The following is a 19693-nucleotide window of genomic DNA, read 5'->3' as shown; positions in this document are numbered from 1 at the left end:
GGTTTTACAATGTTTCGAAATTGAAAACACAAAATCTCAGATGATGATAATACAGATGGTACAGGTTGTAAGGAGATGTTTATCAGAGTCAGGATTAAGGTTAAATTATTTTAGGGATGAGATGTATGGAAAATATTACATTACGGCCCCGGTGCGGTCACATTAGTCGTAGGTCTTCGTATGATTTTGATACCGTAAAATTTCCAAATATCTGTTACAGAACCAGCCGCTGACAAGGATTTATACCGTGGCCGACAAGTACAAAATTTTACACCGCAACTTTTGGTGTTTTACACCGCAACTTTTGGTGTTTTACACTGCAACTTTTGGTGTTTTATACTGCAACTTTTGCTGTGTGGAAAACTTACACCCCTCCCCTTTTATAATGGACGGTCCCCCTGTCAGGTCAAAGGTGACAAAGATGGCGGCGGCCTGAGAGTCACAGTGTCGTGCTGTGACTGAGTGTGAGACATCAACAGAATGGGATCTTAAGAAATTGATCAAGCTGTGAATAAATTGATGATTTATAATTCTGTCTGTTCTTCTTTGTGTTCTAACTTTACTTACACAACACTGTATTGCCTCCATGATGACAGTTTATAAATTAGTGATTGACTAATTAACATTGATTAGATGTCTTCTTAACTATAAATATTGTATACAATATTATTCTACATTTGTATACGAGCGATCGCTGTTTTTGTTTACATTATACGCATGCAAATTATTTGAAGACATATGCAAATTCTTGGTAGGCAAATCAGCCAACTGGCACCCACTTTTTGCCTACGGTGACGTCATGGCGATCGCTCGTATTGTTCCCTAATGATCGATAACTTACCTGAGTCAAGAGTCAACACTTCATAATTGAAAATAAGTCTTTATTGCTTCATAGTACCAAGTGGTGCCACATTTGACTCCCAAAGGCCCAGTATTTACTCATCAAATTATTAGCGACCTTGCGAGTCCGAATTCTCTAGCTAGAAAATGTCACGTGACTCAAACGCCTTTAGAAAAAAACTAACGTCACAACGTAGCCAAGCTTTTCCTCTAAAAAACTTATGCACGAAAAGGATATTAAACTCAGTCGACGTAGTTTGCATGCCATCGTTGTCACCTTTGACCTGACAGGGGGACCGTCCATTATAAAAGGGGAGGGGTGTAAGTTTTCCACACAGCAAAAGTTGCAGTGTAAAACACAGCAAAAGTTGCAGTGTAAAACACCAAAAGTTGCAGTGTAAAACACAGCAAAAGTTGCAGTGTAAAACACAGCAAAAGTTGCAGTGTAAAACACCAAAAGTTGCAGTGTAAAATACCAAAAGTTGCGGTGTAAAACACCAAAAGTTGCGGTGTAAAATTTTGTTCTTGTCGGCCACGGTAGATTTAAGACAGACTTTTCCATCACATGACAGCAGAACTTTGCAGGAAAAATGCACGACTATCCTAAGATTGCCCTCAGGTTCTGGTCGTACGACGATCGTACGCCGTATGTAACCCAGCCCTTAGTCTTGACTGGTACAAAACAGATTCACTACTAGCGCTTCCTGCAAAGTCAAACGCGCAATCACAAACTCCATTTTCGCCTCAGCACTAGTATTTCAGATAATCGGTGTGAAATGAATGATTTTCTTTGCAACTCAGGCCGAAATGAAATTGCACATTGATACGATGCACTTTAATTCCCCGAGATATTGATACGACAAGAGTGAAATCTATACATGTACAGTGTTTATGATTTTATAGTAGATGTGGTAAAATTTCATTACACACTGGTTCGATGCACTTCCATCTTTTTCAAAATTGACACGATAAAGAGTGACGTTTTCATACCGTTCGAAGCAGATAGGCTGAAATAACTTTGCACATGGGTCCGATGTGCTCCCATTTCTGTCAACATTGGTACGACAAGAAGAAAATGTGTATACAATTTGAACGTGTAAATGCACATCGGTCCGATGCACTTCCATCAAGTCCAAATAAGAAGCAAGGGTAATGTTATATACTATTTCATTTCTCAAAACCATCTACTTCAATCAGGGCACGCACAGACCTAACATAATCAGTGGATGTATAGCTCATAGCTGAGACCCAATCAAATGAAACGCTTTTAAACGGATCTTCCCTCTTACAGAGTTATGAGCGACATATCTGCACTGCATGTGACCTTTATGACCCTGATTTGGGCAGAAGACGGGACGTTGAAAGATAACGAAGAGGTTTTTATCAAAGCCCCAGACATCGATTGTAGGTATTTTTGCATGATCTCAACGCAGTCGTCATACCGGTAAGGCTATATGATATCCAGTATCACAGTCACAGCAAAGATGTGAAGTTCAGGTAAATCAGGCTTCAAATGAAGGAATACATTTGATATCTTTATATACTCGACGCACTGACTATTTAGGGAAGACAGATCTGCACAGCCGACTGTTCAGATATCTGTGTAAGTCATGTACCGGCGTGAAACACTTGGATCTGCACCGTGGAAGGACGCAAGTCAATTTCAATTTAGAAAATCATTTTCTTGGGTGCCACGTTAGAGTAATGTTTGAGATCCAGTAATGTTTTCCGTATCGTAATGATGAGCGTGCTTCTGCTACATATACCGTCAAGTAAAAAGAAGCTGGTGTAAAATGAATCTAACTTCAGCACCAAGGACAGGCACAAACACGAACACCAACAACGCGCTGGACTTACACCGCTGATGTTTCCAACCACCGCTCAGGCCAAAAAAGAACTAAATCTCATACAAATGATTTAAATTCGAGTGAAAAAGACGCATTTGCGCGTAGGTACAGAAGAGTTATTCAACTGAAATGAAACCTGGTCGAAGTCACGACTGAAACTTTGTCGTGTATGGCTTGTTCAGTCACGACTGGCGGATTATCATTGTGAAACACTCATCAGTATGGTTTTTGACAGGCGATATTTTCACTGTCACATGTTGGGACGCCATGCGTGCATCCTGAGCAGGCCACGTTGTCATTAGTATGGCTTCAATTTCTCGTTAAAGGTGCGGATTTACGCCTGGGCGCTTACAAACACCCTGCCGTGTTACCCTGATTGGAATCAGGCAGTGTCGATCAAACTGTCAGCTATTTCCAGACAAAACCGGCATAATAATCATGGAATCATTTGGGGAGAGAAAGATGCCGGATGACTTTTTTGCCTCTCCCTGGTTTGCGTGTAGTGGCGCAATGAAGAGACCATGTACAATAGTGTGGTAAAGGTTTAGCCTTTATACTTAAGCATACTTCATAAGTGGCGTTTTTATACTGCTGGTTTAGGAGTGTTTAATTACGCATCACGATGTGCTGATGGCTCCTTCATTCATGCAACATTTTCTGTCAGAACACGGTAGTACATCTGCACTAGTATCTATATAGCTAGTCGTATAACCGCTCCTCGGCGTAACACACGAGATTCGCAGGCACGCGGCGCGGCGGCAGCTGGATATCATCATAGTACATCATTTGCTAAAATTGCAACACCGTTGTACATCATCTGCTAAAATGGCAACACCAGTTCAAAACCTCCGACGGCGGAGCCTGCTACATAAGTTGCCCGAACATCAAATACACTTGTGCAGATCACATTGTCGTGCGTGACGTCATTACCACGACGATGCCGTACTCTGCTAGCAACAGTGTCAGTCAAACTTCTGGCATTTTCTCCCACAAGAAGGGGGCAATTATCGGGGCGCTGTGGGGAATACAGAAAAGTGACAGTTGCAGTCTCTCACCTCCCTTCGTGTCTGTTTCTGTCACATATACATTAGTGCCCTTCGGCATGATATACAAGGCTTCATAGGCATGCGGTGGTGGCTGGGCATATTACACCGAACTAGTTGTCACACTAGTACTTAAACCGCACATACATACCCCAAGATTGCAAGAAATGTGAAAGATAGGAACTAATAGTATCTACACCGTGATGGCTGTTACGTAGATGTGTATTGTATTGTGTGTTTTTCAAAATACGTGATGGAGGCTTTACGCACTTCAGAGGTGCTCAGAAACATGAGAAATCGTAGTTTGTCGCTTGTGTTTGCTGCATCACAAAAAAGATGCTGAGATTTCGAGCGTAGACAGACAGATGCCTATCTAGTGAATTCCTATCACCCGAAGGCAGGGAGATTGATAGCTGGTAGAGCAGTTTGTCAATAAGTTGATAACATCTCCGAATGTCCATACCGCTGTGGTGAGTAAACTCTGCCTTTCAGACACTCAACTCAAAATCGATCCTGTAATCCCAGGTAATTGGGACCAGCAAACTAGATATATCACCAATCCGGATCTACTGATGACCGGAAATTAGACTTTTCACCGGGTCATACTTTCTCAGGGCTCCACCAAAGTTCGCCCTTGGTTCAGGCATGTGGCAGCCCCTGCTGCCTCGATTTCCTTGCGGTTGATACGCACAGCAATGTGATCGAAATGACAGAAACTTTATGTATTTATCAGGTACATTACATACATGTACTTCTATGTTCTGAGAAAAAAAGTGGCTTTAATATTGAACAAAACGGAATTATATACCTCCCTAATTCTAAGGTGAGACATGGCGTTATTTTACAACACCTCGCGCGATAAATCCACGTCGGTCCCCCAGCAATATACAAATCCCCTCATGAAACAAGCTGCAGCAAACGTGACAGGCAAAATGCCCCCGTTCATCAAGCGTCCCTGACGGCGGAAGTGTGCGGTCTGCAGCCGACTCACAGGAACTTCCAAACACTGCCAAGACGCCGGTCGTCAAGTTTTAGCAAGACGTGACAAGGACAATCCTCGGTTGATGAAGCAGTCGTATGACTTCCATTTGGGACCACTTCACTTGGCGTCTCCAAGTTCCAGAAGGCGTGACGAGGAAAATGAGATGTCGATAAAACATTTGGCCAAGTCGGAAGCATAGATTTCTCAAATGAACCCAGAGCACCACTTCAAATTGGGGCTACTTTGTTTGCGCGCCAAGACGTCGCCAAGTCATAGCAGGTGTGACAAGGATAGTAACCTGTTGATTAAACGTCCGGTCAGGACAAAAGCACAAAGATGCTTCTCATTCCCCAAAAAAGCCCATTTAGATTCCCCTCTATTTCAATTTTGCAAACAAATGAAGTATGCCTTGCCCTTGGCGTTGATGTAGACGTTGCAGCTATATTAACATTGCTATTATTTGTTATCACCATTCACTATCTGGAGAAATGTTACTGTACTAAAGCGCCCATCTGTCTTCAGATTAGACCCGCTTCTAAATCTAATTTATAAAACCGTAGCTGTCGTTTAATATCTGAAAAGGAAGCTGATCTGTATTCCGTCAACATGTATATCCGGCGTGATACACCAGCTTCAAAGGCTTGTAGAGACAGCCACGCCAGGAACTCCCTAGAACCGACAGAAGACATGAGAAGGCATTTTACAGAATAAGTTGTCACGCCCAAGCCCCCTACGTGCTGTTAATGATAATTATTATTATGTGTTTCTCGCCATGTGAGGTATGTGACTAGACACCGTCCCTACGCAGCGTCTCATGTTTACTTGTGTTTCTAAAGGCGCTCCTAAGCAGACCCACTGATCGGGGACGAATTATTCACACCGAAAACAAATGGATTTTTGAAGCAGTCATGACAAACGTCGATCGTGAGGAGGAAGTCCGTTTGTGGATAATAACAGGCAAAACGCTGGGCTGTCAGTGACAGTACTAATCACCAGTCCAGTCAGAGGAGCTAAGTGCTCCTAATCTCAAAGCAGATGGAGGGCTTCGGCTTGTATCTGTTGTGTGGGTCTTGTACTCTTTCCAAAGCGAGGCGCCCGGTGAAAACGTTGCACCAAAACGCTGCAATGAGGCGAACTAGAGTTAATCGAAGACACCTACTTACATATACCAAATGCCATGGGTATTCATCAATAGATCCTATAGCATCGTTGTCGAACCACAAAAAGTCACGAATGTTGTCGAAACCATAACATTCTTTGCGAAGGTGACTAGCTTTGGGCATACCTATACCACCAGTGTGGCAGTGTCCCGTTTTTATGACATTGCATTGCATTGTAAATATTTCTAAAAACAAATTCGCGGTCACCGCAATTAATAAGAAAAGCCACGGCAATACAAACGAAAGTCAACAGTTTTTTATTAATAACTTTGAGAAAACTGGATTGGTTGGGTACTTTGGAATTCAAGGACGGCTGACTCTCGCCCCGGCTAGGCAAGGTAGCGGTCGTTGGGAAGCAGGTACATCTAACATGTTGGATTAATAATCATTCTCAAGTACTGAAGTCTTGGTTTCCACGCCCGAGGTGTTCACGTCGTGATGAAATTCGCATGGAAAAACGCAAATATCCTCTACGACGCCTGGTATTTTACGAAGTTGTAGGTTACATGATCATAGTCAGTCTCCAGTCGTTGTGTGCTCATGGAGTTTACTCCGGTTTGAACTGGCAAACTGAACACAATTCTAAGACAGAGTCGAGAGGCACTCGGTGATATCATCATGAACGCAAAAGAATGATACCTTTCCGCGGGCGATGGTTAGTCCATGACGTGTTTACGTACTACTTGTACTTGCTTTGTGTGGCAGTGTATAAATTCTACAGTTGAAGGCGGTAAGACTGGCCCGTCAGGAGCGGCTGGGTTAGGAATCCAGGGAAATGGAGTAGCCTTAGGGGCACTTAGAGGGGGCGGAAAATACGTCAGGAAAGGCAAATCCAGATTGATGCCGACAGCTTAACGATGTGAATGTTTTATCTTACGCGTCTGATGCGGCTCTTTGTCCGAAAACCTAGCAAACAAAGGTACCGATCTGATATTGACCATGAATAAAAGCACAGAGAGATTCTGGTTTCCCCTCTTTGATATGCCAGGCGTGTAGGACGTAACGCACCACTGCCAGTATCAGTCTGAAACATCGTTACCATTCATAGGAACTGCACGTTATGAACCCTGTCCTGACTCCTTCTAAGTTGTACTCATTTGTACTACACGCTGCTATCGTCTGTCAATTTTCTGTCAAGAAACATCCTCTAAATCCTTCCAACTGATGAAATCACTCTAGATGCATAACATGGGATAAGTAATTTGAAGAGGGGTACTACATCAATCTATATTTAATATACTACAGCATAGCATAGCATAGGATACATACGTGAGAAAGGTTAACGTTCACGTTAACAATTTGTGGTTTAAGAAAATGACTAACAAAATGTCAAACATACATGTAATATCCAGACTGATCCCGGGACAGAAATTCGTAACTTCTCCTGGCTGCCGTGACACACACAGGGCGACGGCTTGTCAGGAAACGTTGCCGTTTCCCCTCCCTAGATCTGCTTGAACATTGGTTCAAAGTTTGTTTCTGGAATGATTGGAAAAAGATCTAATAGCGACCTCTAATGAAAAAGTGATGAACTACACTTCTACAGTTCAAGAGGGCCTTCTGTTGTAATTTGACAGAAGGCAAAAAATTCACCCTTTTAAGCTAAAAGATGGTGACAAGTACTGTACGGTCAAAGCTGATTGATCATCAGTGGAACACAAAGCCCATGACCTGCATTATCTTATATCCCTTGGGACTGATGAGAAATGAAATCACTGATACTTCAGTGCAGTGGAACTTTTCATCATCAGGTACAGTGGAAGCATTTTAGATAATCCCAAGCCATGCTAGGATTCCTAGATAGATATGTAGGGTTACTGTAGAACTATAAGTCAGGGATTGTTATATCAGCTGATGTATGGATATTTTCTGGTCCATTTGGCAAGCAAATGTCAGATTTCAAGCTGGTTGTTTCATCTTGATGTTGAATATGCAATAAATGTATTTTATTCAATACCTATTATCTACACCACTATGCCCTGACAGGATGTTGTAGTTGCACTTTGTGATGTCCAGGTGAAACATGAGACTGTATTAAAAGTTCAAATATGTCTGATTTATCATGTGGATTGCAGTAAGGACTGCAGAGCACTTAAGTGCATTGAGACATCCCCCAAGTCCATTTCCAGCTGGTATTTCCCATTTAACTAAGCACACAGGTTTATTGTAAAAAGCTTTGAGTCAGTGTATGGCAGATGCAGTTATTACTCTTATCAGCCCTGACCAGGGAGTTATGCTAGGTTTGCTATTATATACTATTCATATACATGTATTTGCTTTCTACATTGTATCTTATAGAACAAGTCCACTCCATCCTGAAAGTCCTACCAGTCACTGAAAAGTGAGTTTGCGGACAGGCAAAGCTTTAAAATGAAAACCTTCATCTCCTCAGAAATCATTCATCCCAGCCAATGCTGTGGGGTAAGTGAAGTGGAGAGATATATCTTTGCAGCTTGGTGGAAGCATCCCTTGGTGGAAGCAATACTACCTGTGCTCTTGGTACAGTGAGAATACAAATAATGTTTGGTAGGTAGGTACCCAGCATGTGGGACATCAGTTATCTTGCAATGAATGTGTTCATGTTCATAGCAAAAAGGATGAGCCAGTTTCACAACTTCTTATGAAAAGGAACTTCATATAATTGTCTTCATCTTATTTCACAAACAAATGGTGACCTGTATCCTTCCTTTTTTATAGTATCTCAAGCTGTAATGAACTAAACTTCCTGACAATAGTATTTGGTACATTCTGATCCCTCAGCTTACAGCAGTGGCTCAGAAGCCCTTTTCTAACAGCCACTTCTTCACCTCCTCTGTTACCAGGCCTTTAATGACAACTTTTCTGGTGACCTCATTGACCTGCATGGCAGGATTTCTACCAATAACGGCAGGTAAGAACTCTTCCAACTCCTTTTCCAATGCCTGGAAGACAAAACAAAAAAGTAAGGCTCGTCAGTTCCTGGTAGTTCTGTGAAAAGGTCTAAAATCATACTTGTATTCTATCATATTCTAGGTGTGTAAACAATCTACACCCCTGGACTTTCGGCCAACTCTGTGGCTATCCTCATGATAATTCCTAGAGTGAAGTGTTCACAGGATGGATCAAATGGACACATACTGTATCACAGAAACCATGTCATATAGACTGATATGACATATAGTCATATAGGTATGGATTTGACCCTCCCCCGAAACTGGGAAAATCTCCCTCCTATCAACATATAGTATACATGACAATGCTTGCACTGTGAAAAAAGTTGCTGTGCTCCATTGTCAGCATAAAGAGAGAATATGTTGCATTTCTGAAAAGACAAGCAGACACATGATGGATACAAAATGACAAATTTTTTTATGGTTCTCCCTTCAGATTGGATCCACAAAATCCACAATAACTTATTGCACATTATGGTACCATAGAACAGAGCTCACAGCTCAGCCTTACCCATATGTCTCCCTCGATGTGAGCGATGATGGTTTGTTTCCGTGATCCGTCCTTATTGAACTTCTCATACACTGGGATCTGAGAGAAGCGAGTTCTACGCACAGAGTACGGGAGATCTGGGGGAGGATCTGGTGCAAAAGAAAAGGTATGAATGGTTACTGTCTGCAAATACTAGTATGCTGCATTGGTTTTGTCATTATGCTAAAATGTGAACTTTGATAAACAGTAAATAAATTTTCTTCATCCAATAATGCCTCTATGAGTAGTAGTGTGTGTATCATGTCAAACCAGAAACAGTGCAATGTTGTCTGGAATATATTTCATCAAGTAAGTTTGAATGGAGGGCCTAAACTTGTGCAGGCCAGGGTTCATCTATAAATTAATAATAAATAATAGACAGCAATACTCCGTTCTGCTGCTGGGTGGCAGGCCGCACTGAAGTATGCAGTGGTGACAGAACAGTGCTTTTGGAAAAGATCAGACCAAAAACACTCTACATTTGTTAGCAATTATTGGCTTTCTAATCAACATTAGAGTCAGCAACATGTATTTTTACCCGTAGGTGGTACCCAGCCACTCGGTGTGGGGTAGTGTGGATGTTCAGGGACAGGTGGGATCTGGTATCTTGGCATCAACCTCTCCACCCATTTGAAGTCTGCTTTAGATTCTATAAACTCAGGCTGTGCAGGCTTGAGCGGGTCTGTTCTACTGTTCTCTGGGGATGGACTTGTGGCTTGTTGTGAACAGAGACAGGCTGAAACTCTGGGTGTAGTACATCTTCCAGCCTGGATGGGAAAAAACATATACTTTTAGGCATAAAGGTAACTTACAGATGATGAACATGGACAGTTGCTTAACAATGATTCAAAGGAAAAATGTGAATTTGTCTACACATTTCAAGAAGAGAGGTGAAGCATGTAAATTATAGTGTCAGACAAAACATATATAATGTCCTTGCCCTATGGTACTAGTATCTAACACTGCATCTAGCCCCAAATTATGGGGCATGGATACCATATGCAGACGAAAAACTATCAGGGCAGGGCCCGGGACGCGCCTGTTCTTCAAGAAAGGACTGGCGGGTGCACATCACTGGTTTCAAAAGTTGCAGTATCATTCCCCAATGTGATTAGTCATGAAAAACAGCTGAAAAATACCTGAAAACCTGGAGATAATCTGACGGACATATGAAGGCAAAATTTTCTAAAGGGCGCCGCCATGATGGCTATGATATAGACTAAACCATTCTTTTACAGGGGGTATTGTGTCAACATTTTTTCCGTTAATACTAGTAGTGTGTTTCTAACAACTGGCATTATAAAAATTTCTTGAAAATGTCCAATGTTCTTTTATTGGCAATTTGAAACAAATTGTCTCTCAGGAATGATGCAAAGCACCAAAAATGAAGAAGAAGATGAGAAATCCACCCTGTCGCAGAGGTCCATGGGAAGCATGCGTGTAAACTGTGCGCAATCGTCCTCTTTTCGGTCAGCCATTTTGGTTGCACAACGAGACGTAAGTTTACTCGTACAAAAACCACAAATACGACAAAGTTGCGCAATTTAGAAAAGTTCCGATGGTTGTAACTTGATATTAAGGACACAGTGTATCTGTGTAGGTAATTATGTGGTGTTAACTGTGATTTTTGTTATGTGTAGCGACGTTTTTGTCTCGGCCGTATTCTTCCACATGCCACAAGTTGGGAGGATACTCATGTCGTTTTAGGGTATATGCACGTGATGGTATGGGCCTCGCGGATATAACTTTTAGCAACTGAAAGTATGGATTCTGTGAATGACTTGTTACTCGTAGGCTATACAAAGCGGATTTCATGTGTAAAGGGAAAACTACTAGTATATAAAAGAGCGGGCCATATTTATAATATGGGGCATGTGGGTATATCTCTACTAGTATGTCAGAATCACTCAGATCCCATGCGTAGTGATTTTTGATGTGTTATACTTTTCCCCAGAGTAAAGATGCAGCTCTTCGTCCGTGCTCAAGAACTCCACGCCCTCGAGGTGTCTGGAAATGAAACTGTGCAGGAAATCAAGGTAAGGCCATATCCCCATGTGGCATATGGAATTCAAATGTAGGAATGACTCTGGAGATGCCATATCAGATTATGGTGTACCAAGTACCATTTTATCTTCACAGTTGTTATCCATTCGAATAAAAGCCTATCTGTAATTGTTAAACGTTACCAATATCAAGGAGTTGTCAAATGTGTATGTACATTATTTTAATGTTATATATGGATTTTGATGATGCAACATATCTTTATCTGAATAAGTCAACTTTGCCTGTACTGAGCATGTACTTTACCATTTCTGTGCCCAGACCAAGGTGAATGAGCTGGAGGGTCTGCCTGTAGATGAGCTGGTGCTGACCCATAGCGGGGCTCCCCTGGAGGACTCCCAGGTCCTGACCAGCTGTGGCATCAGGGACCTGTCCAGCCTGCTGCTGGAAGTACGGCTTAGGGGAGGTGATGTATCTTTTACTATCTGTATCTTAATCAGTAATAGTATAACCCCTTCCTTTGACATAAAATACCAGCTTACCAGACATGTAATACCTACTGCTTACTAGTACACTGGACTTACACTACGCTGGTAGTTAAAATTCCAGTTAAAACCAGATGATGACATGTACATTATGTATCTCAGACAGTCCCTTTTGGGGCTCTGGGGAGAAGGGATATGAATTGCTTTTTCCTTGGTTTCTTCTCTCACTGTCAGTAATTGCTCCTTATCTCCACAACTGACTTACCAGAAATTGGTTGTTACCAGCTTTACTTAAGACCGTGTTTCTTCTCATGTCCACAGGTAAGGTTCACGGCTCTCTGGCACGTGCAGGCAAGGTCAAGGGTCAGACACCTAAGGTAAGCACACTTCATCATGGCATGTGGAACTGTCATCTTCACATAGTTCAATGGAAACATTTTCCTTTTGGTAACATGTACCCATCGGGCCATGTAGTTTCATGGTTGTCATAATTTACCTTAACTTTAAGCCCATGTTGTGAATTGCTTAAAAAAGCATGAAGATGAGATTTGAATTTTAAATGTTAAATTCGAGTTGTCCAGTACTATATAACCCGGTAAAATTGATGTACTTCTTGTCACAGGTTGACAAGGCAGAGAAGAAGAAGAAGAAGACTGGCCGTGCCAAGAGGCGCATCCAGTACAACCGACGCTTCGTCAATGTGATGCCCACATTTGGCAGGAAGAAGGGACCCAACTCCAACTCCTAAACTTTTACTGTATTGTAAACTACTTGTGGATTGTACTTGGCCAACTTTCTGTCTGTGCTTTGGATTGTCACATTTGAACATGCTTTGACAGTCAAGACTAACTGACAGATAGCTGACATGTATATTGTTCACATTGATAAATAAACTTGTTTCCATGTGACTTCTGTTTTTACTTGTGGTTTTTAACTGAGAGCTTGTATATGTAGATTATTCACTTACAATTGTGTAATACTGGTCAGTGGTCACTAAGTAAAGACAACTAAATTCACCACATATTGGCTGAATAAGGTTAAAGATATGTTAAACAGTTCGTGCAAAACATTTGCCACACAACATAGAAAAAAATGTGTTGCTAAAATATGGTGAAGAAAATGCATCTCTAACTTGTTTCCCTGTTTAGATAAATATACAACTCGACATAAATTTGTGTAGCCCTGGTTCTACTGCTGACCGATGTGCTACAAAACAGACATGAGTTTTTTGTTAAGGCTGTAAATATTTATTTTCCCAGTTGGTTAGCTAGAATGTGGCACCAACTGATGCAGCATCAAAATATACTTTCCCTACTTCCCTACAAGACCACCTATATAAATACATGACAAAAATATATAGTCATCTGCCCCTACTTATATCTTTCAAACCTAGACAATACTTTTGTAAGAAATATTTTTTGCATATTCCTGTACAAATTACTTATGCATAGATAGCTACCTGGCTGTCCTCATGTCATATAATCATTCTACTCGAAACACAACAAGCATGTGCACTGGTCCCTTTGAATTTGAAGAGTCACATGTTGGAAGTCTTAACTTGTAAGTGGGCATACATAATGTACTTTTCTGGCATGATACATGATTTTGACTATCACTACATACTGTATATTAGAGATTCTTAATTTCTTTCAAACATGTCTCTTCAAATGTGAAGATACCAGTGTTGCATTGTAGAAGCTTTACAAGCTACAAATGTACATACTAAAGTCTGGGATGTTCCATTGTATTTGTCAATGCACCCAGAGGTATACTTTGTAAAATAACTTTGTGTGGCCTGAGCAAAACTAGACAAACAAGTTAACTAGTGAACAGTATGGAGACCACATATCTTGTCCTTGCCTCCATCAACACTACTGTGGTTGTTACATGGAAAAATAGCTGGATCCTTTGTAAGTGGAATGATTTAGTGTTACACTGGAATGGCCAAATGGCTTTGATGCATGGTTTGCATATACATTCTTTAATTAGCACCATTTGCTTGGATATGGAAAAAATATCTCTACAAGGCTGTGGCTTCACATAATAGGCACTGTCTGGTTAGGATCACCTGAAGGCACGTTTAAACACCATGTCCTCTTGGACACTTCCATCTGCTGGACAAGTTGCAACAACATATTGAAAAAGGAAAGCAATCCGTGCAGAATCACGACAGCATACATCTATGAAAGTACATGTAGAAACCTATTTGCAAGTGTCCCAAATAAATATCCTCTACCTTATATCACAAGTATTGGTAGCATATACATAGTTAAACTTAAAGCTTTGTTCACTCTGGTATACAATGACAGCTATCTAACAATACACCACGCACCAGTAGTTACTGGCACAATTTGGATATAGTCCAGTATATGGACAAGGTTGGTTGTGCACAAATAAAGACGTCAAATGACATTGACAAACAATCTCCACAGCTCTGACAGCCCCTCATTTGGGGTATTTCTAATGGAACTCTCTGATTCCTCTCTTACAGGTGCTTTCTGTGTTGTGGAATGATGCTGTAGGTACCAGGGGAAGGTATGTAAATGTCTTAATGTTTCACCAAAACCCCAGTCTATAGTGTACATTATGCCAATGAACATGCAGAGCAGGCTCCAGTCTTGGTCTCTTCTGCGTCCGTCAGTGGGGAGACATCATCTGCCGCCAGGTCCATGTCCAGGTCATGGATACACTTGCCGTCCTTGACACAGCTGTGGTCAGATGGGGGGATGATGCCCTGCCTTCGGATAATGTTGTTGGTCAGGGCCAGGAAGGCCTAGAACAAGAACAATTTACACTGTACAACATGAACTTTAACTGAATCTCTGTGCTACAACTGTTGGTTATGGGCCTTTATCCTATAATGTAACAAATTGCTTGGTGCTTGGAAAATTCCTTACCTCCTTTATGTTGACATTTCTGTAAGCGCTGGTTTCAAAGAATGACATTCCATACAGGTCTGCAAGCTGCAGAGATGAGAACAAAATGTTTATGAGACCACATTACTAAGATTAATGTGTTGGATCATTTAATTTACATTTGTTGTATTTAATATAGATAAAGGTTTTTTTAAGTGGATATGTATAGAAAAAATTAATAAGCTTGCTGTAACTGTTTAGAGCACTGCACCCACCTTCTGTCCCTGTTGTTTAGAGATGACTCTCCAGTCCCGTTCATCACATTTGTTTGCTATCAACATTCTCTCTACATCCTCTGGTGCATACTGGGGAATGGTACAATAGGGGTTAGGTACAAAGTGTTGGTATGTATAAGTAAAGGCCTTGAAAATAGCAAAATTGTCTTCAACAGCAAGTGTTTAGAGAAACTTCAGCATGTTTTGATCCTGAGGTGTTTCTAATGTGTTTCTAATGGCAACATAGGTGGAGCTTAATATTCTCACCTCATCCACATCATTGGCCCACTTGGAGATGTTGGTGAAAGATTTTTCACTGGTCACATCATACACCAGTAAAACTCCCTGCAACACACAGGAAAGGAGTCTAAACTTTTCCTACTGTCATGTTATAAATATAATGTCAATAATGATACAAGAAATGTTTCTTTTTCCAATTTAATAGTAACGATTCTTGTAAATTACCTGTGCTCTCCTGTAATATTGCTTTGTGATAGTTTCATATCTTTCTTGCCCAGCAGTATCCCTGTATTGAGGAAAAGATAAATTAATCCATTCATTTTGTACAAATAGGCAATAAATAAAAAGTACAGTTAAAAATTAGTTAAAACCCACCAACAAAAAAGTTGATTAGTATATCATCAAATCAAACATGTTTATTACCTCAGACACAGTTTTCACTCTTTTCCCATTATTTCATACGTTCTGTCAGTTTGCAAGGGTAACCTAATACATGTAATATGCAAGGTTCAAACGTTGTTCAATGGAAAAGCATTTCTAAGCAGGGTGCCAACAGCCAAGTCTGATGCAACAATCTCCTTACCATATTTGTACTCTGATTCTCTTGCCATTTACTTCCACTGTCTTTAACTTGAAGTCAATCCCTGTGGAGAAAAGGATCATCCAATAGTTGCAGTTAGCAAATTACTACTGGAAAAACTAAAAGAACTTGTTGCACAATCTGTAATGCATGGTTAAAACAGAAACTCATTGAAACATATGTAAGAAATCTTAGTCATACCTATACCATTGTACTGTTCAGTTTTCTGCACAATATCTTTAGAATATTTGAAACATTACGACTTCATAAATGGGTTCAGGTTCAAGGGCAAAGTTCATGTTGTGTTTTGCATACCCAACCCATGTGTCATCCTTACACTCCTACATTCCTTAGCTGGCACATACCCAATCAAAGGGTTCCTCTTGGTGGACAAAAAAATAGTTCCAAGTAAAAACATGTATCTACCTGCTGACCTGTAGTGTGACTACAGTGACCATGTAGGTATCAGTTACAACATGCTAATTGGCTTCCTTACTGGACACATTGAACAAGCTGAAGTAAGTCTAAATGTGGGCAGTGTCCCACCCCCACAGGGTGTTTATCCTAGTCTTGCACAGTCGAGACATTTTGAAAGTGAAATCATTATGTAACTTGTCTAAGTGTATCATGTAAAAGAGAGGTGTGTGAGCCACAGATTTTTGGTGGGCTTTTTAGACTTTTCCCAATTGCCTAATCCTATATTGGTAAATATGATAACCAATGCAATATGAAATACTAGTATATTTTGCCCAAAAGGTAGGGAGCAGGTTAAAATGTCTTCTTAAGGAATGGTAATAATCACCTGTTCTAAAGGACATGTGGAGTTTTCTGTCTACTGATCAATGATTCAAATGAAGTGAAGGATGACAATTGTTGCCATCATCAATCACTCAATCTGGCGGAATAAACGTAATATTGACCTTGGGGTCATGTGACTCTTGTGAGGTGTGATTGGATTTTTGAACTGGGAAAATTAACTGCCAAAGCAACAGCATATAGTAAGGAATGGGAGCCTGTGTCTGGTCTACCATATGGAAACACCTGCTGACCTGAATATCACCCAGGTGTATCCACTGCACAGGTGTATCATTTACACTAATGGATACCTACAGTATTACTGGTCTTGCCAAACAAGCTTTCGATTTTCTGCATGTTTCTCTTAAACAAGCAGTTTTAATCATCCCTTTAAATATGAACATTTTTATAAATGTGTAAGGAATTTCAACACAGTACATCTATTACGATATTATCATTGGCAATAAAGATACATGTACATAATATGAAGGAAAGCATGGTCTTTTAATGAGTGCAACTTAACCTCTGATGTATCCACCAAATATTGGCTTTCAACTTGGAGCCCTGGAATAGTAGAAATAACTTTCCAAATCAAAAGCCATCCTAATCCTGTTAAAATGTTACAACTAACTTATTGTCTGACAATATATATATTATTTTATAAAATTATATAGACTTAAAATTGTTAAACAACAATGTTGATTGCGAAGTACTGCCCACAAGAAGAGTGGTCCGTACCTATAGTTGAGATGTGTGACATGGTGAAGTCGTCCTCCACGAAGCGGTAGAGGATACAAGTCTTCCCCACGCCGGAGTCTCCGATCAGCAGAACCCGGAGTAACATGTCGTACTGCTTCGCCTCGTGAGAGGACCTCCTCCGTCCGACAATCCTGTGGTTCGAATTCATGGCTGCCTAGCTCTCAATATAAATTGGTAGTGAGGAATTATTTCAGTCTGTACTTTTATGACAGAGAGGGATACACGGTAAAAATGTTCCCGTGGTTTAGAGTTCTGGTAGGCGAATTTGTTACAGATGGCCGTTGGTTTTCTTCACAAATGAATTACATGTAACACTGCTCTCAAAATTCAACAGGTATTTCACTCTAACTCAGGCACAGGGCAAGTTCGCCATTTTCACAGCCCAACTGACAGGCCGACTTGTAATGGTTCCAAGACGCTGTCACCGTGACCAGCACAAGTTCAAATCTTAGGGTGCACCTGTCTCGGAGTCAACCGATGTCTACAAACTTCCCAGGCTAGTTGAGGGAAGCCACGTTGCACCAGTTCGCCACTTGACCTTCGCAAAATGGCTCTGTTGCCTCGGGTCACATGTCCCAAACTTCTTAGAAGGAGGCGGAAGTCGTGACGTCCTTAATCCAGACAAGCAGCGACAGGGAGTTAGTGTTTTCCCTCCCGTAACCAGAGGTATGTATGACAGCAGCTTTCACAGACAACGTCCGTCCCGAAGTTTTCAAACAATGACGTAAGGCAGCATGGCATCCAAACAGACCAAAACATACAAAACTGCTTTCCTTTTAAACCTGTCATTTTTAATCAAAGTGTATATTATTTGTGATTTAAGGAGCATAATAAATGATATAAATAAGTTAATGATAGAAAAATCTATGAAGAGTGAAAGCATCAGTTGTAGGTAACGTTACATAAATACATTTTGCTGCTTTCAAGTAGAAACACCACCTAGGAAAAACCACTTCCGGTTCACAGGTCAGGCTTGAATGGGGAAGTTTCACTGCACTGCATAATACTGAGCACACAGTAATTATCTAATTACGAAGCCGGTTAAAAAGTTAATACACAACGTCTTCAGCATGTCTTCTACATTAGGGACGCTGCTTGAAATGGGATTTCCACAGAACAGAGCGTGAGTGATCATACTGCAGTCATTTTCCCTTAGCATACTCATGGTGTGGGAGGGGGGCAGCATGGAATACACTTGTGATAGTGCTGTGCTGGTTGTTACGTACAACGTAAGATACTTTGTAAAGTATAGTACTAAGTTTGATCAAATTACTGATGAAATGATTTTTTTTAAATTTCTGAAACGCAGATGGACATCAAGAATTTAGTAGAAGAAAGGTTATCACTGTCAGCATAATACTTTTTTATTAATTATTATTTGGCTCCTCAGATTTTGTAATTCATATGTATGTTGGGTTTGCACAGAACACTCAAGAGTAAGGAGGAGCAGCCTGACCACAGATAGAAAACATATTTTCCTCAAAGTGCCACATTCACATTTGCTGAGATTATGTGCAATACTTTGCCCATACGCTTAGGGATTGAGATAATGTTAATACATGATGGAGGTTTTGTATATAAACTTCATGAATACTCCATGATGCTTGTTCACACCACATGATGACCTGGTTTTTTACATAACATACACCTGAGGTAAGTAATACTTGGATAAAAATTGTTCTCTTCCATTGCAGAGAGAAGGCCATTGCTATAACGAATGACCAAGGTCCAGAGGTTGCTATGGAATGGTACGAGTTTTCTTTCTTTTCCTCTAGCAAAATAGGACAGCTTTGATACAGAACAACAGGGGGACGAAAATGGAGGGTTAAGCTGAGGGGATAGGGTTCATATGTACATGTACAATAAATGCACTGTGATATGGTCGTTATCCTGCATATCTGTGTGTATAATAATGTCCTCCTGAAGCATGTGATCAGAATGGAGACTTGCAGATTTGAAAAGAATACAATGAAACTTGTGTATAGCAATGGTGCCAACCACAGTTACCACTCAAGGGACATAGCAAAAGTAGTCGCTATAGATCAATGTCACTTATGACTCACTATGGGTGGTATGATGTATAGAGAGGAAATTGGGTCAATCTAAGAGCCTACCATAAAAGTGGTAACAAAGGCCAAGTGTTCCTAGTAACGTTACAGGTTTGACTGTTAATTGTTCACTGTCACTTCATTGACAGGGATATATGACAACTTTTTTTTTCAGGCTTCTTGCCCACATGGATGACCCTGACATTGATGAGCCATACCAGCCGCCTCAGGGACATGTGCTCGGGAAAAAAGAGGAGTCAGTAGCAGGTCTGGACTTGTCTTTGCTTGCTTGCTTTTAACTCAATTTTCATAGATCCTACTTAT

The 19693-nt window shown here is 40.8% G+C and overlaps 4 protein-coding genes across 6 annotated transcripts in view; 2 read left to right on the top strand and 2 right to left on the bottom strand.

Moving 5' to 3' along the window:
- Window positions 1-8490: 8490 nt before the first annotated feature.
- Window positions 8491-10587, bottom strand: LOC109470334 (39S ribosomal protein L49, mitochondrial-like). 2 transcript variants are annotated; one of them, XM_019769252.1, is made up of 4 exons: window positions 10471-10587; window positions 9870-10098; window positions 9314-9441; window positions 8491-8793 (listed from the first exon to the last, which is right to left on the bottom strand). In XM_019769252.1, the coding sequence occupies exons 1-4, from the start codon at window positions 10531-10533 to the stop codon at window positions 8647-8649; spliced, it is 567 nt and encodes a 188-aa protein (XP_019624811.1). In that variant the 5' UTR covers window positions 10534-10587; the 3' UTR covers window positions 8491-8646. The 2 variants fall into 2 exon arrangements, with proteins under 2 accessions (XP_019624811.1, XP_019624812.1); XM_019769253.1 differs by lacking the exon at window positions 10471-10587 and adding an exon at window positions 10371-10425.
- A 128-nt stretch (window positions 10588-10715) lies between these two features.
- Window positions 10716-12725, top strand: LOC109470335 (ubiquitin-like protein FUBI). Of its 2 annotated transcripts, none has more exons than XM_019769254.1 (5): window positions 10716-10828; window positions 11286-11367; window positions 11654-11798; window positions 12139-12194; window positions 12440-12725. In XM_019769254.1, the coding sequence occupies exons 2-5, from the start codon at window positions 11293-11295 to the stop codon at window positions 12563-12565; spliced, it is 402 nt and encodes a 133-aa protein (XP_019624813.1). In that variant the 5' UTR covers window positions 10716-10828; window positions 11286-11292; the 3' UTR covers window positions 12566-12725. The 2 variants fall into 2 exon arrangements, with proteins under 2 accessions (XP_019624813.1, XP_019624814.1); XM_019769255.1 differs by lacking the exon at window positions 10716-10828 and adding an exon at window positions 10842-10927.
- On the bottom strand, window positions 12563-18051 carry LOC109470333 (ras-related protein Rab-15-like). The gene is made up of 7 exons (XM_019769251.1): window positions 17301-18051; window positions 15771-15831; window positions 15413-15473; window positions 15215-15292; window positions 14948-15037; window positions 14715-14780; window positions 12563-14590 (listed from the first exon to the last, which is right to left on the bottom strand). Exons 1-7 carry the CDS (start codon window positions 17467-17469, stop codon window positions 14402-14404), a joined length of 714 nt encoding a protein of 237 aa, XP_019624810.1. The 5' UTR covers window positions 17470-18051; the 3' UTR covers window positions 12563-14401.
- Window positions 18052-18269: 218 nt separating this feature from the next.
- The window catches only part of LOC109470322 (UBX domain-containing protein 1-like), a 6138-nt gene continuing 4714 nt past the window's right edge, over window positions 18270-19693 (top strand). Inside the window, exons 1-3 of the mRNA XM_019769234.1 lie at window positions 18270-18444; window positions 19016-19069; window positions 19545-19636. Coding sequence (XP_019624793.1) covers window positions 18392-18444; window positions 19016-19069; window positions 19545-19636 — 199 coding nt within the window. The 5' untranslated portion in view covers window positions 18270-18391. The remainder of the gene's footprint in view (window positions 18445-19015; window positions 19070-19544; window positions 19637-19693) is intronic.

Source organism: Branchiostoma belcheri, unplaced genomic scaffold, assembly GCF_001625305.1.
Source record: "Branchiostoma belcheri isolate BF01 breed outbred unplaced genomic scaffold, Haploidv18h27 scaffold22, whole genome shotgun sequence".
Taxonomy (NCBI): Eukaryota; Metazoa; Chordata; class Leptocardii; order Amphioxiformes; family Branchiostomatidae; genus Branchiostoma; species Branchiostoma belcheri.
Note: the sequence above shows the minus strand (reverse complement) of the source record. Positions and strands in the feature narration are given on the sequence as shown.